This window comes from Lactuca virosa, chromosome 5 (genome assembly GCF_052849685.1).
Source record: "Lactuca virosa cultivar CGN04683 chromosome 5, Lactuca_virosa_CGN04683_v6, whole genome shotgun sequence".
Classification (NCBI taxonomy): Eukaryota; Viridiplantae; Streptophyta; class Magnoliopsida; order Asterales; family Asteraceae; genus Lactuca; species Lactuca virosa.
This window is the reverse complement of record NC_136430.1, coordinates 393,122,907-393,136,654: the sequence shown is the minus strand read 5'-3', so window position 1 is coordinate 393,136,654 and position 13,748 is coordinate 393,122,907. Positions and strand designations below refer to the sequence as shown.

General features: G+C 29.1%; 1 protein-coding gene across 1 annotated transcript; it reads left to right on the top strand.

The window, feature by feature from the left end:
• Positions 1 to 6,846: 6,846 nt before the first annotated feature.
• LOC145110788 (jasmonate-induced oxygenase 2-like) lies at positions 6,847 to 13,332 on the top strand. Its single transcript, XM_079047100.1, has 3 exons — positions 6,847 to 7,387; positions 12,606 to 12,936; positions 13,023 to 13,332. The coding sequence occupies exons 1-3, from the start codon at positions 6,891 to 6,893 to the stop codon at positions 13,269 to 13,271; spliced, it is 1,077 nt and encodes a 358-aa protein (XP_078903226.1). The 5' UTR covers positions 6,847 to 6,890; the 3' UTR covers positions 13,272 to 13,332.
• The last annotated feature ends 416 nt before the right edge of the window (positions 13,333 to 13,748 follow it).

Sequence of the window (13,748 nt, the reverse complement as noted above, 5' to 3'; positions counted from 1 at the left end):
CCTCATGGAGAAATGTCATGCAAGATGAGTTCAATTTCTTGGAACATAATCACACATGGACTCTTGTTCCCTCATCTCATGCTCAAAATCTTGTAGGCTGCAAATGATTCTATCGCATCAAATACAAACCCGGTGGATCCATTGATAGATTTAAAGCCCGCCTTGTTGCCAAAGGATTTCACCAACGTGCATACATTGATTATCGGGAAACATTCAGTCCCGTTCTCAAACCTGCCACACTTCGTCTTGTTCTTTCATTAGCCATTTCAAACAACTGGTCCCTTTTCCAACTAGACATAAATAATGCATTTCTCCAAGGAAATTTACATGAAGCCGTTTACATGTCCCAACCCCGGTTTTTTCAATCCTTCTTTTCCAAATCATATTTTCAAGTTAAACAAAGTTATCTATGATTTATGTCAGGCATCCCGTGCTTGGTATGATGAACTGAAATCTTACCTTATTACACTTGGTTTCAAACCCACCATTTATGACCCATCTCTCTTTATCCTCAAAACTAACTCCTTATACATCCTGGTACTTGTCTATGTAGATGACATAATTGTCACTGGCCCCTTTCCTACTCATCTCAAATTTCATCTCACATCTTGTCACCAAATTCTCCTTAAAAGACTTTGTTCCTTTTTCATACTTCTTAGGAGTTTAATTCATCCTAAAATCACATGCATTCTCCTCTCTCAACGTAAATACATTCTCGATATAATCACATGATCCAACATGAGTGACTGCAAACCCGTCTCTACCCCAATGACCAATTATGAACCTCTAACACTGAAAGGTGGCACGCCTCATACCTCACATACCGATTATCGTGCATTAATGGGAGCCTTACAATACTTGTCACTTACTAGGCCGAATATCTCATTCACAATTAATCGTCTATCGCAGTTCATGCATGCTCCAACCTCTATCCATTGGACTGCCTTAAAACGGGTGTTGCAATATCTTCATGGGACTCTACACCATGGCATTATTTTACGACATAAGTCCCCACTTAAAATTCATGCCTTACAGATGCAGATTGGGCAGGTGACAAAGACAATTATAGAAGTACAACCGGTTACGTAGTATATCTTGGATCAAATCCTATCTCACGGAGCTCAAAACGAAAAGTAAACTTGAACGAAGCTCTACCAAGGCTGAATTTAGAGGTGTTGCCTCAACCACCACTCAATTACAATGATTAGTTTCGCTACTTAGTGAACTTGGCTTCTTATTTACTACAACCCCAACAATTTACTGTGACAATTTAAGTGCCACCTCCTACTCGAAGAATCCAGTTTTTCACTCACGCACGAAGCACATTGCTCTTGATTTCCATTTTATACGTGAAAAGGTCCAACAAGGCACTCTCCGAGTTCAACACATACATGGTGATGATCAGCTGGCAGACTCCCTTACTAAACCCCTACCACGACCACGATTTCATTACTTAATATCCAATATTGGTCTCATCTTTGGATCGACAATCTTGCGGGGGCATATCAAGAAATAACCGCCACTTTCAAATCATATTTTAAATATTAAAACTTAGTCATAGTCAAGTTTTGTTGTATCTCTCTTGTTTTTATCTCGTAGTTTAGTTACAAATATGATCATAAATAGATATGTATACCTCAGTGTAAATTAACTTGATCAATACAAAAACAATTTATACGTATCTTCTTATTCTTATCTTTATACTTACATACAAGGGCAAATTTAAATATATGGTTGGCGGATCCAAGATCCCACCAAATTTTGTAATATATCCACAATTTATATAGGGAAAATGACTTGCGAGAGTAATTACATTTTCGTCTTGTTTACGTTTAGACATCTTCACTTTTTTTACACATTTGACCATTTAACTTGTTAAATGGTCAAATGTATACAAAAAAAGTTGTCTAAATGTGAACAATTTTTTTTTTTTTTACAAATTTCTTAAGAATTTTTATAATTTCTAACTATGTTTTTATGATATTTTTTTCTATAGGTTTTTCTAATACAATATTTTAAACTTTGCTTATAATTTTTTTTTACTTTTTTTTATACTTTCATATAATTTTAAAACAAGTGCTTTTAAAAAAATATTTTATAAATGTTTTAAATTTTTCTTACAAGTTTTTAACTTTTTTTTTTACATTTTCGTACATGTTTTTTATAACTTTCATGCATTAATTTCTAAACTTTTTTTACAATATTTTTAAAGTGTTTCACAGATGTTGTATTACAATTTAATAGATTTTTTATAACATTTTAAAATACTTTCGTTAAATACTAGTTTAAAACGTTGTATTAAAAAAAAATAAAAGTCTATAAACTTCTAATTAAAAAGTATTAAAAAGTTGGAATAATTTTAAAACGTTACATTATATAAATTTTTTTTATTTGCTACGTAATATTTTTATTTTATTTTTTTAAAAGTCACTCAATACTTATTGTTACATTTTTAATTTATTTAATTTTATTGTTAGATACTATTTACGTTAAAAAATATTGTATATGCTTAAAAACATAAAAAAAAATTTATAAGAGGCTATATAAAATATTTAACAAAACAAAAACACGTTTATTAATTAAAAAGTAAAGTTGAAAATTGATCAATATTTAATTAATATTTAGGAAATTATGGATATTTTAAAAATAACGTTTGAAAAAAAAATAATACAAACAAATATGAAAAATAAAATCGCTATTAAAAGTGGGGAAAATGAATTATCAGGGTAATTAACTTTTCGTTTTGTTCATATGTAGGCAACTTTTTTGTACACATTTAACTATTTAACTTGTTAATTTGTTCACATATTACCATTGTCAACTGCTATAGTCGGTGACAATAATATGAGAACACATATAACAAGTTAAATGATCAAAGGTGTACAAAAATAAAGAAGTTATATAAATGTAATTATCACGACAAAAATAATTACCCTGATAAGTCATTTTCTATTTTTTATAAGAAGAATGATAGGACTTAGTTCGAAAAATGTGACAACCTACCTAGAAAAAATTAGTACCTACCTTGAAATATTTTTGGTCATTTCCTATGGTGTCGCACAAATTAAATAAATATAGCAAAATTTTGAAGGCACAAAATTTACCTCTTAAAAAATAACCCAAATACTTAATTACCCAAGAAATAAATAAGGCAAAATCTTTCTCGTTGCAACAAGTGTTGAATGTCTATTTCCAGCAATGAAATTGATAAAGATCGATAAACGAAACAACATAGATGATCAATTTTTGAGTAATGATACAATTTTACAAATATTTTAAGGTATAAGACATCACAAGTATAATTATAAAAACTTATATATATATATATATATATATATATATATATATATATATATATATATATATATATATAGAGAGAGAGAGAGAGAGACAAGTTCAATAGATAACTATAATTATTGGTTCTTTAAGGAACCAATTTTTTTTCCCAAGTTTTAGAGCTTATTGTTTATCGAAAAAAAAACTAAAAATTTCTAAATTAATAACTTCACATTGTGAATGTTAAAAACCAAATTATATATTTTTCGAGTTCACCGTTTGAATTCAGATTCACACTGTGAATTTTCCCAGATTCATACTGTGAATTTGACGATTTTTTTTATCGAATTTGATAGAAAAAACATCATAAATGGTCCATGTGGTTTCCCCAAATCTGAAGTTTAATCCTCGTGGTTTAAAAACCTCATTGATGGTCCATGTGCTTTCAAAACTTTTGATGTTTGGTCCTTTTTGCTAACTCTGTTAGCTTTCCACCGTTAAATGAAGGGTATTTTTATCATTTAACTATCCAGGGACCTTTTATGAGGTTTTCTTTTCTTTTCTTTATTTATTTTTTTTTAAATAAATTTAATATCCAAGGTCTCTCTCCCCCCTCCATCCCTCCCTCTCTCTCTCTCTCTCTCTCTCTCTCTCTCTCTCTTATACACACACCATAGCCATACCCCCACCCTATCCTACTCTTTGTCTGCCATTACCACCACCATCGCCACCACCGTCCACCATCACCACTGCCATCATTAGACCAAAATCACCACCCTTATTTCTCCATTCCAGCACTACAAAACACCATAGCCATCGTTACTTCCACCTACCAAACCACCACATACCCTTCACCACCCCCATTATCTTTACTAATATCGTATTCTTCATCTTCTTCATTGAAACTGTTTATTTTTTCTCCCATGTGAGTACCCAATCAATAATGAGCAAAAACAACCATCCCATTCATTAAACCAATCAAAAGTCCATCAACTACACAATAACTTAGACCTTCAAAATTATCAGATGCAAAAATAGTAAGAAATCGGAGATCATTGCTTCAACAAGTCGAAAATGAAATTAGGCAAAACCCCCAGTTAATGAAATCGATTAAACCTGTTTGGAAGCCGCCAAAGCAGTTTCCCTGAAATCAAATGCTACGGTTTCCAACATTTACACAGATCGAACAACCATAAACCCTCCACCACCGATGCCATTAGCCATCGAATTCACAACACCACCAGACAGAACAACCGCCATAACAACATTGGTATCTTAGGAGGTTTTTCTGGTGGGGATGAAGAAAGCTTAAGTGGTTTCCAGATTGAAATCTAATGGAATGAAGAGAGGCTTCCGACTTGAAATTCGGTGAGGATGAAGAGAGATTTCTGGTGATGCTATGATATCCGACGAGCAATGACGAGGAAGCGGTGAAGCTTTCAGATAGGGCCACTAGACATCGGAGGCGATGGAGTTATCGGAGGATGTGGGAACCGGAAACGCCAATGGTGGGAGGTTTGGTTCACCAGCAGTCAATCGATGGATGATTAGATTAGGAAACAAGGATCGATGAAGATGAATGGTTAGGTTGGGGAAGAATATGAGTGGGGATCTAGTGTATGTATGTGTTTGTCGAGAGAGAGAGAGAGAGAGAGAGAGAGAGAGAGAGAGAGACCTTGGATATTAAATTAAATTAAAAAAAAAGAAAAGAAAAGAAAACCTCATAAAAGGTCCCTGGATAGTTAAATGACAAAAATACCCTTCATTTAACGGTGGAAAGCTAACGGAGTTAGCAAAAAGGACCAAATATCAAAAGTTTTGAAAGCACAGAGACCATCCATGAGGTTTTAAACCATGAGGATTAAACTCCAGATTTGGGGAAACCACAAGGACCATTTATGATGTTTTTTCAATTTGATATCATTGGAAAAAGGATAAAAAAAATATGAATTTTTATATTTTTAGTTTTTTTATTAAAAAAAAGCTATAAATGTTGAAAAAAGATTGGTTTTTTGATTAATTATGGTTCTCTATTGAACCTCACCGTATATATATATATATATATATATATATATATATATATACAGAGAGAGAGAGAGGTAGGTTCAAATGTTTCTCACATCTATTGTGTGCTAGAATGCACCAATAAGAATTTAGTATTAATTATATGTATATTAAATGCTATCCATACTTATAACTCATTTTTATGGAAACTAATTAAATTCGTCATTAATGTCAACAATAATATTCTTTCAGAATGAATTCATATCTAGAAGAATGAGAGTGTATTCCAGCAGAATGAAAGTGTATTCTAGTAGAATACACTCTCGTTCTTCATATTCCATGCAACTTTATTGTATTTTAAGTGAGTGAGTATTGAAACAAAATACGAACTCATATATAAAAACATAGATGCGAATTCATTATGAAAGAATGTTATTGCTGACATTAATAACGAATTTAATTAGTTTCCATAAAAAGAGAATTATAATTATGAATATCATTTAATATACATATAATTATGGAAATCATTTAATATCTATATTTAATTAATTAAATAATTATTTAATTTACTAAATTCCTATTGGTGCATTCTAGCACACAATAAATATAAGAAACAAAATAACCTAGTCCTATATATATATATATATATATATATATATATATATATATATTAAAGTTTCTATAATTATACTTGGGATGTCTTATGCCTTATGCCTTGAAATATTTATAAAGTTATATCATTACTCAAATATATAAATATTTTAAGGTATACAAACCCAACCCACCACAAATATTGTAGCTCCTTTGTTTGTCTAGAAACGACATCATTTTTATTTTTGTCATTGTACGTCTAGCCCCTCATCTAACAATAAAAAAACCTTCATTGCCTTCTACTTTCGGCTACATGCCAACTTTGGACATAATGAACATTTATGTACAAACCAGACCAGTCAACAAAGATAACAAAAATTCCTTATATAGTTCAGATTGGGACATGACACATACCTTAATATACAGTTTTAACAATTATATATTATTAATTACTTAAGACCTATATTGTATTAAAAAAAAAAAATAAGTGTTAATGTGATAGTCATATAGAAGATAAGTATAGAGTTCACACTATACAAATAAAACATAATTATTATTAGTTGATTACAATCACTTTATAGTGCATGTAAAAGAATTTCATGTAACATGTGTTGTTTACCTATATCCACAATTTTGCATGACACGTGTATATACCAATTAAAAATATCCAATTTGTCTAGCCTATGAAGTTCCTCTCCAACAATATACGCTACTCCAAGTCTTTAACACTATAAATTATATCTCTCTTTTTAACAACCACCAACTGATGAGATTGAGAAATCAAAATTCATCACGATGTATACTTTTGAATGACAATACGATTAGCTAGCTAGTGTATAAGATCATTAGAAAATGTTCTTTATTTTTGATGACTTTTCTACTTACATGTGGACCACTATCACCTACTATGGTTGCCATTTGCCAAACCCTACGTTCAATCTTCTTATATATACCCTCTTCACTGCACCACTCTACACACCCATCTCCATTTTTCTACTAAAACATATTTTAGAAAGACGATGAACGTCTTGCAGAGATGGCCAGAACCAGTGGTGAGAGTGCAGTCGTTATCAGAAAGTGGCATAGAAGCCATCCCGGACTGTTACATAAAACCCATCATGGACAGGCCATCGGTGGACGTGGAGGAGTCGAATGAGGTCAATATCCCAGTCATTGATCTCTCAGGCCTCAACTCAGATGATGCAGCGTTGCGTAAGGCCACTTTGGAGCTAATATCCGATGCTTGTCGTGCGTGGGGGTTCTTCCAGGTGGTGAACCATGGTGTCAGCCACCAGCTCATGGCGGAGACACAGAAGGTGTGGCGAGAGTTCTTCCAGCTTACGGTGGAGGAGAAGCAGAAGTACGCTAACTCACCGGAGACTTATGAGGGCTACGGAAGTCGTGTTGGGGTGGTGAAAGGTGCCGGATTGGATTGGAGTGATTACTTCTTCCTTAATTATCTGCCTGTTTCTTCAAGAGACGAAAATAAGTGGCCATCTCAGCCGTCAACTTGCAGGTATTTGTTTCCATGTTTTTTTTAATAATTATTACATGTTTGTTTACATTCGATCATTTTCATTTTCTATCAGTTGTAGGAATTACCGAATTAAGTTTTTTTGACGTAATATGATATTATGACTAAAATAAACAATATTTTACTTTGAAATTGTTTTATAGGTATTGAATTGTATAGTTTGTGTCAGTTTTATAAATTGATTAAGAAAAACCTAATAATATAACATAAATCGATAAGTAGGTAAAAGATTGTGTATAAATGATAAAAATGTATGTTGTTAATGCATAAATATTAAAAAAGAAACAGTTAACTAGTGACAAGGAACTCGCCGTTACAATATTACATAACAAACTGAAATGAAACGTGATTGTATATATATTCGTCTAAAATTATTTTCATACATACTAAAAGCAACTAAAAAAATTACACCATAATATATAAATATTTATTAGCTTCTAAAGATACATATATTCGATCTATTTTTTAGTTAAAACATTTGATTAGACATTGAATTATCTAATTATCCGTTAATGTAATTAAAATTTTATAAGCTCAGGTCGTTTTTTTTCCTAATAAGATTAAGGTTTTGCATAGTAGGATTTAGGCTTTGTTTTGTAAACTAACTTATTTTCAACTAACTTATTTTCTAACTTATTTTCTAGTTTATTGCAACTTGGTGTTTTGTAATACCACAAAGTTAGTTTATTATAAGTTATAAACTAAAGACAACACATTGATATTTTTATAGATCATTCTTTTGGATTTTTCATAGGTGTAGTAAAGCCAAGATTAGTTTGAGCTCTTGGCTTCATAATCCGGCTTCCATCATTTTTTTATTGTCATGGTTTCTTTCTAGCATCTTGTTATTTTTTAATAAAATATTCCGCCGTTCCAATAAAAAAAACATATTGATAATCTATTTGAGATAACTTATTGATAAACTAAAGTATAAGTTAAATAGTTTTTAAGCTTACGTTAAGTCCAGTGGCAAGTCTAAAAAGTAAAACCACATGATTCACTATTTAAATGAAACCAATAAAAAAAATTCAAAGATAGGCTTTGAAAATCTTGATTTATGCATATTTGTTTTTGTCAAAAGCATTAAAATGGTTCACTTAAATATATTTAAGTATTTAAGGTAGTTCACAATTTATATTTTTATATAATCCTTTATATAAATAAAAAAATAGATGGGTCGACTGACCCACCTTTGATGTATGTAGCCTCCACTGAAGCTAATATTTTAGATATTAGAACTTCTATCTATTCATAGATAAAGATAAGGGTTAAATGATTAATCATAGACTCAATATACATGCTAACTAATGGATTTTACCCAAATATTAAATAATTTAATATAATCTAGATTGATATCCATCATTTAATTTAATCGTATCTTTCCAAAAGATTTGTGGTTATAGGTTTGTTGTCAATGTTGAAGTTTGGTTCTTGGCTAAAACAAAACGTGCTATTTAATTAAGGACCGAAGAGATGTTGATTCGTTGACGAGTCATTGGTCAATAATCTATTATTTTGTATTATGGATATCTTTTGAATATAGTATTTTTAAGTTATTTTATTTTTAACAAATATTTAAAGGATAAAATTATAAAACAGTAACATTAACTTTAAATTATTTTAAGATATGATGTCAGACACAATTCGTCGTATAAACTAATTTATTTTACGAGTTTTTGTTTTAGAAATTCAATTTGAAAAACCAAAAAATAATTTATTTTGTATATTTTGAAAAAGCTAGCAAAACTAACTTTTCAACCAAGTTATGAATTGTTTTTAAATATTTCAAATATAATATATATTAGTTATAATAAAACTGATTTTTGTATAATTTTATGTTAGTTTACATTTTCCAAGTAACTTGCCATTTAATTTCTTAAACATCATTTTCAGTGTCGAATCTAAAACCAAAAACCACGTGGTTCCTTATGTAAATGAAATTGAAAAAATATGAAAATATAGGTCTTTTGACAAAAATAAGGTAGTTCATCATTTTTTTTATATATACTTGTTGTTTTAAACTTCAACTTCTAATTTGATTTACTTTCAAAATTTTCGACATTTCGCTATTATCTTCCTCTTACATCGTATGTTTTTGTCGAACACCTACCAAAATATATATATTATAGTTGCAAATGAAAACTATGTAAACAGAAGATAATTGTGAACTTTTTTAAAATGTTAAAAGTAAATCAACTTAAAAGTTGAATCTTAAAAACTTTGGACGATTACAATACATATATAATATAAAATGACATAATATGGTGAGTTTTTGTATCTAAGTTTATATATCTCATAAGATATATTCACTTTTCCCATATATATATATATATATATATATATATATATATATATATATATATATATATATATATATATATATATATATAATGGATTAGTTTTGTATTAAATTAAAATACTAAGATAATGGTTTTAAATAATCAAATTGTTTTCTTTTTCAATAAATGACTTTGGTAGGATATTTTTTTCTAGTACAATGCTCATTATTTACCAACAAAAGAAAAAGAACAAACATATATATATGAGAGAAATTAAAAAATGAATAAGTTTGCCCTATTTTATCCGAGTTTCCAAAACGATCATAAGATCTTTTTATTTTTGATGTTACATTTTCTCAAATTAATTGTCCATTAGTTTTTGTTTAACACGGTCCCTTTAAAATACAGCCTCTAAAATATGAGATACTGTATATAATCAATCTATAAGTTGCCTAATTATATTTTTACTAAGTTTGAGACACATGTATTATATGGGTTTATTTAAAAGAAAAAATTAAATATAAAATTTTAAACATTTGAAAAGTTTAAATTTATAAGAAAAATGAAAAAATATTGAATTATAAAAATTAAAGCGTTTTTTTCTTTAAATTTAAACAAATAATTAAGATAAATAAATAAATAAAATAATAAAGCTTTAATTTAGTAATTTTGAAATTAAATGAAAAGTTCATTAAGGAAATTAATATGTATTTATTATTGCATTTAAATATTATGTGAAATTAATAAAATAGAAAAATTATAAAATAACATGTGGAATAAAAATTAATTCAAAATAATTACAAAATGACATTTGGGAAATTAAATAAGAGTTTGACAAGTGGTCAAAAAACTTTATTTTTTAGAATGGATTAAGTACTCTATTCGTCCGAAAAGGCAAAAAGTATAAAGTGTGACTTAGTATAGGTTTTAAGAAAGCTTTCGACAAGTAATTACAACATCTTCAATAAAATAAAATTAATAAATTTTATACATGATGCATTTAATTTTAATATAATTTAATTATATGGTGCTTGTTTTTTTCCATTATGAAGGATAAGCGATGGGATTCACATTAGCCCTAGTGTTCAAGTGATTAGACAGATTAGAATAATTTAGAGAGTAAATTTTAAAAGGAAAATGTGGGTTTTTTTTCTAGATAACTTTAAGTAAAACGAATTAGGAGGAAAAAAAAATATTTTTTTCAAATTTAATTGCTAATAAATTTTATGAATAAATAAAACGTGCTCAATAAATAGAGGCGTTTCGTTTGTTTGGGTCAAATAATATTTTATATATTTGGCATGTGTCTATTCTTAGATAGAAAGTGTATTCCTGTCTGTCACTCTCATACGTATACTCTATCTTAAAACACTTTTTATATATGAAAAGAAATAAATTTGATGACTGAGATGGACAAATTTGAATGAATTAAGTTTGAAATTGATCATTCCGTTAATATTTTTATAGTTTCATTGTCATTTCACGTTCAAACTTCAAAGTTGTATCTATTACACAACATGACTCCTATATCAAACTTTCATTGGGTAATTCTTACAAATTTGTTCCAAGTATTGATTTTCATTGTCAAATTTATTCCAACTTTCTTTACAATAAATAAATAAATAAAATAAAATAAAATAATTCATTTAACTTCATATTCACATGATTTTTATGTCTGTTTTTATATGTAAATTAATATAAACAATGTAAAAATGAAATTGTAAGAACATATAAAAACGAACATGTTTTTACATTGGTTTTTATTTTTATTTTATACATTTTTTTCTTTTTACTTTTTTATATGTTTTTATATTGTTTATTTCATAAATATCTTAAATAAATCATATGAAATAGATATATTTTGTAACAAATTGAAAACCTTAGCCCATTTTAAAACTTTTTATTTTACTATCCAAGAAACCCAAACATTTATCAAATAACAATTAGCAACAACAACTAAAGGGCTTCTAGCCCAGCGGTATCTGGTGTTGTTCTCTTAAGGTTGAGGGTTCAAGTCCCGTCGTGGAAATATGTGGATTTAATGTGTAGTTTAGGAGTAGGTTAGATTTGTCGTTTAAAAAAAAAAACAATTAGCATCAACAATAGTTGAAACAAAAACATTAAAATAAAATGAAAGCTTCAAAAAAAAGCAATTAGCATCAAGAATAGTTGAAACAAAAACATTAAAATAAAATGAAAGCTTAGAACGAGAAACACTTATTAAATAGCAATCAGCATTATCAAAACCATAATCTATCAAAAAGCAATACCATTATCGGCTGAGAACTCTTTTTAAAGTGAGAACTCGTTACGACACCTTAAAAAAATTGAAAAAAAATCTAAAAAATACAAATCATAAAATCGAGGAAAGTACTATGTCGGAGAGAAAAAAAAATTTGGATCATAAAAGTTGAATCATAGATCATAAAAAAAACAAAAAAAAATTCAATTTTAATGATCGCAAAAAAAAATTCAATTTTTTTCTTCCGGATATAGTACTATGCTCGATTTTATGATTTGTATTTTTTTTATATATATATATATATATGAATGCTAAAAATTAAAATTTGTAAAATCATATTTGGTTATTTCGGTTAAACCAAATGGCGAAAATAAAACCAAAATAAATAAGTTTATGATAATGGGTTAAACTAAACATTTAACCAAAAACAAATTAAGGTTAATCTAATAAACTGAACCTTATACTATTTATTTGATTTTTTTGTTTTCTCAACACCCCTAGCTATAACAAGTGACATAAATTGTGTAAAACATACTACTTTGAAAGTTAAATGACATTAGATCACAAAAAAAGACTAAGACGACTAAATGAATATAAAAACAATATTTGGAAGACTAATTTCAACTTTAACACAATTTTAATCTAAAACCTATAATTTTTTATTGTCATTGATATGTAGGGAATTGGTAGCAAAATACAACGAAGAAGTGTTGAAACTTTGTGGCAAACTAATGAAAGTTTTGTCCATTAATCTTGGATTACAAGAAGATTATCTTGAAAATGCGGTTGGAGGGGACCAAATTGGAGCTTCCTTAAGGGTCAATTTTTACCCAACGTGTCCTCAACCCGACCTCGCTTTAGGCCTCTCACCTCATTCTGATCCTGGTACTCTCACCATCCTATTGCCAGATGATCATGTATCCGGCCTCCAAGTCCGTAAAAACGATGGTTGGGTCACGATTAAGCCAATCCCTAATGCTTTCATTGTTAACCTAGGTGACCAACTTCAGGTACATATATAATTTAATCTCGATTATAATATATAACTTGTTACATTTGTTTCATTTTGTTAGTTATATAAATTGGTTATATGTAGGTGCTAAGCAATGGAAATTACAAGAGTATCGAGCACCGTGTGCTTGTTAATTCGTTAAAAGAGCGAGTATCGTTGGCCTTTTTCTACAACCCACGTGGCGACATGGTCATTGAACCTGCCAATCAACTAATAATGAAGGATGGCCCCACACAATATCAACCAATGACGTTTGATGAATATCGTATTTTTATTAGGACAAAAGGACTTCATGGAAAATCACAAGTTGAGTCTTTAAAATCAATTGGATAGTTTTGCATTCTTTTGTAGATGTATGTATTAACATTGTGAAAAGTTGATGTTAGATATGTATTTGAATTTTCGAGTTTATGGATGAGTTGGTCCCTTTTGACATATATTTAACTATTTTAGCATCACATTATACCAAAGAAAAAGAATTTGTTCGACATTACAAAGATCATGATACCGTAGTTCATGTTTCTACAAGTATCTTTCTGATTCACTTTTGCATCATTTTTTAGATGCCTTTAGTTTAGTCCACAAGGAGTGGCTCGCTTCAATATGGTCGCTAAGCATGTTACACACCGCCCCTGACTCTCGTTAGGAAGGACTCGTTACACCTATAACGAGAAGAGAGAGAAGAGAGAAGGTGGGCGTAACACCTAAAATTTAAACCAAAATTTTCCATTTTTAATTTACCAAAATAAAATTTCACAACTCAAGTCATAAAAATCATAAGTGTCTAAAACAAAAGTCATCACAAAATGT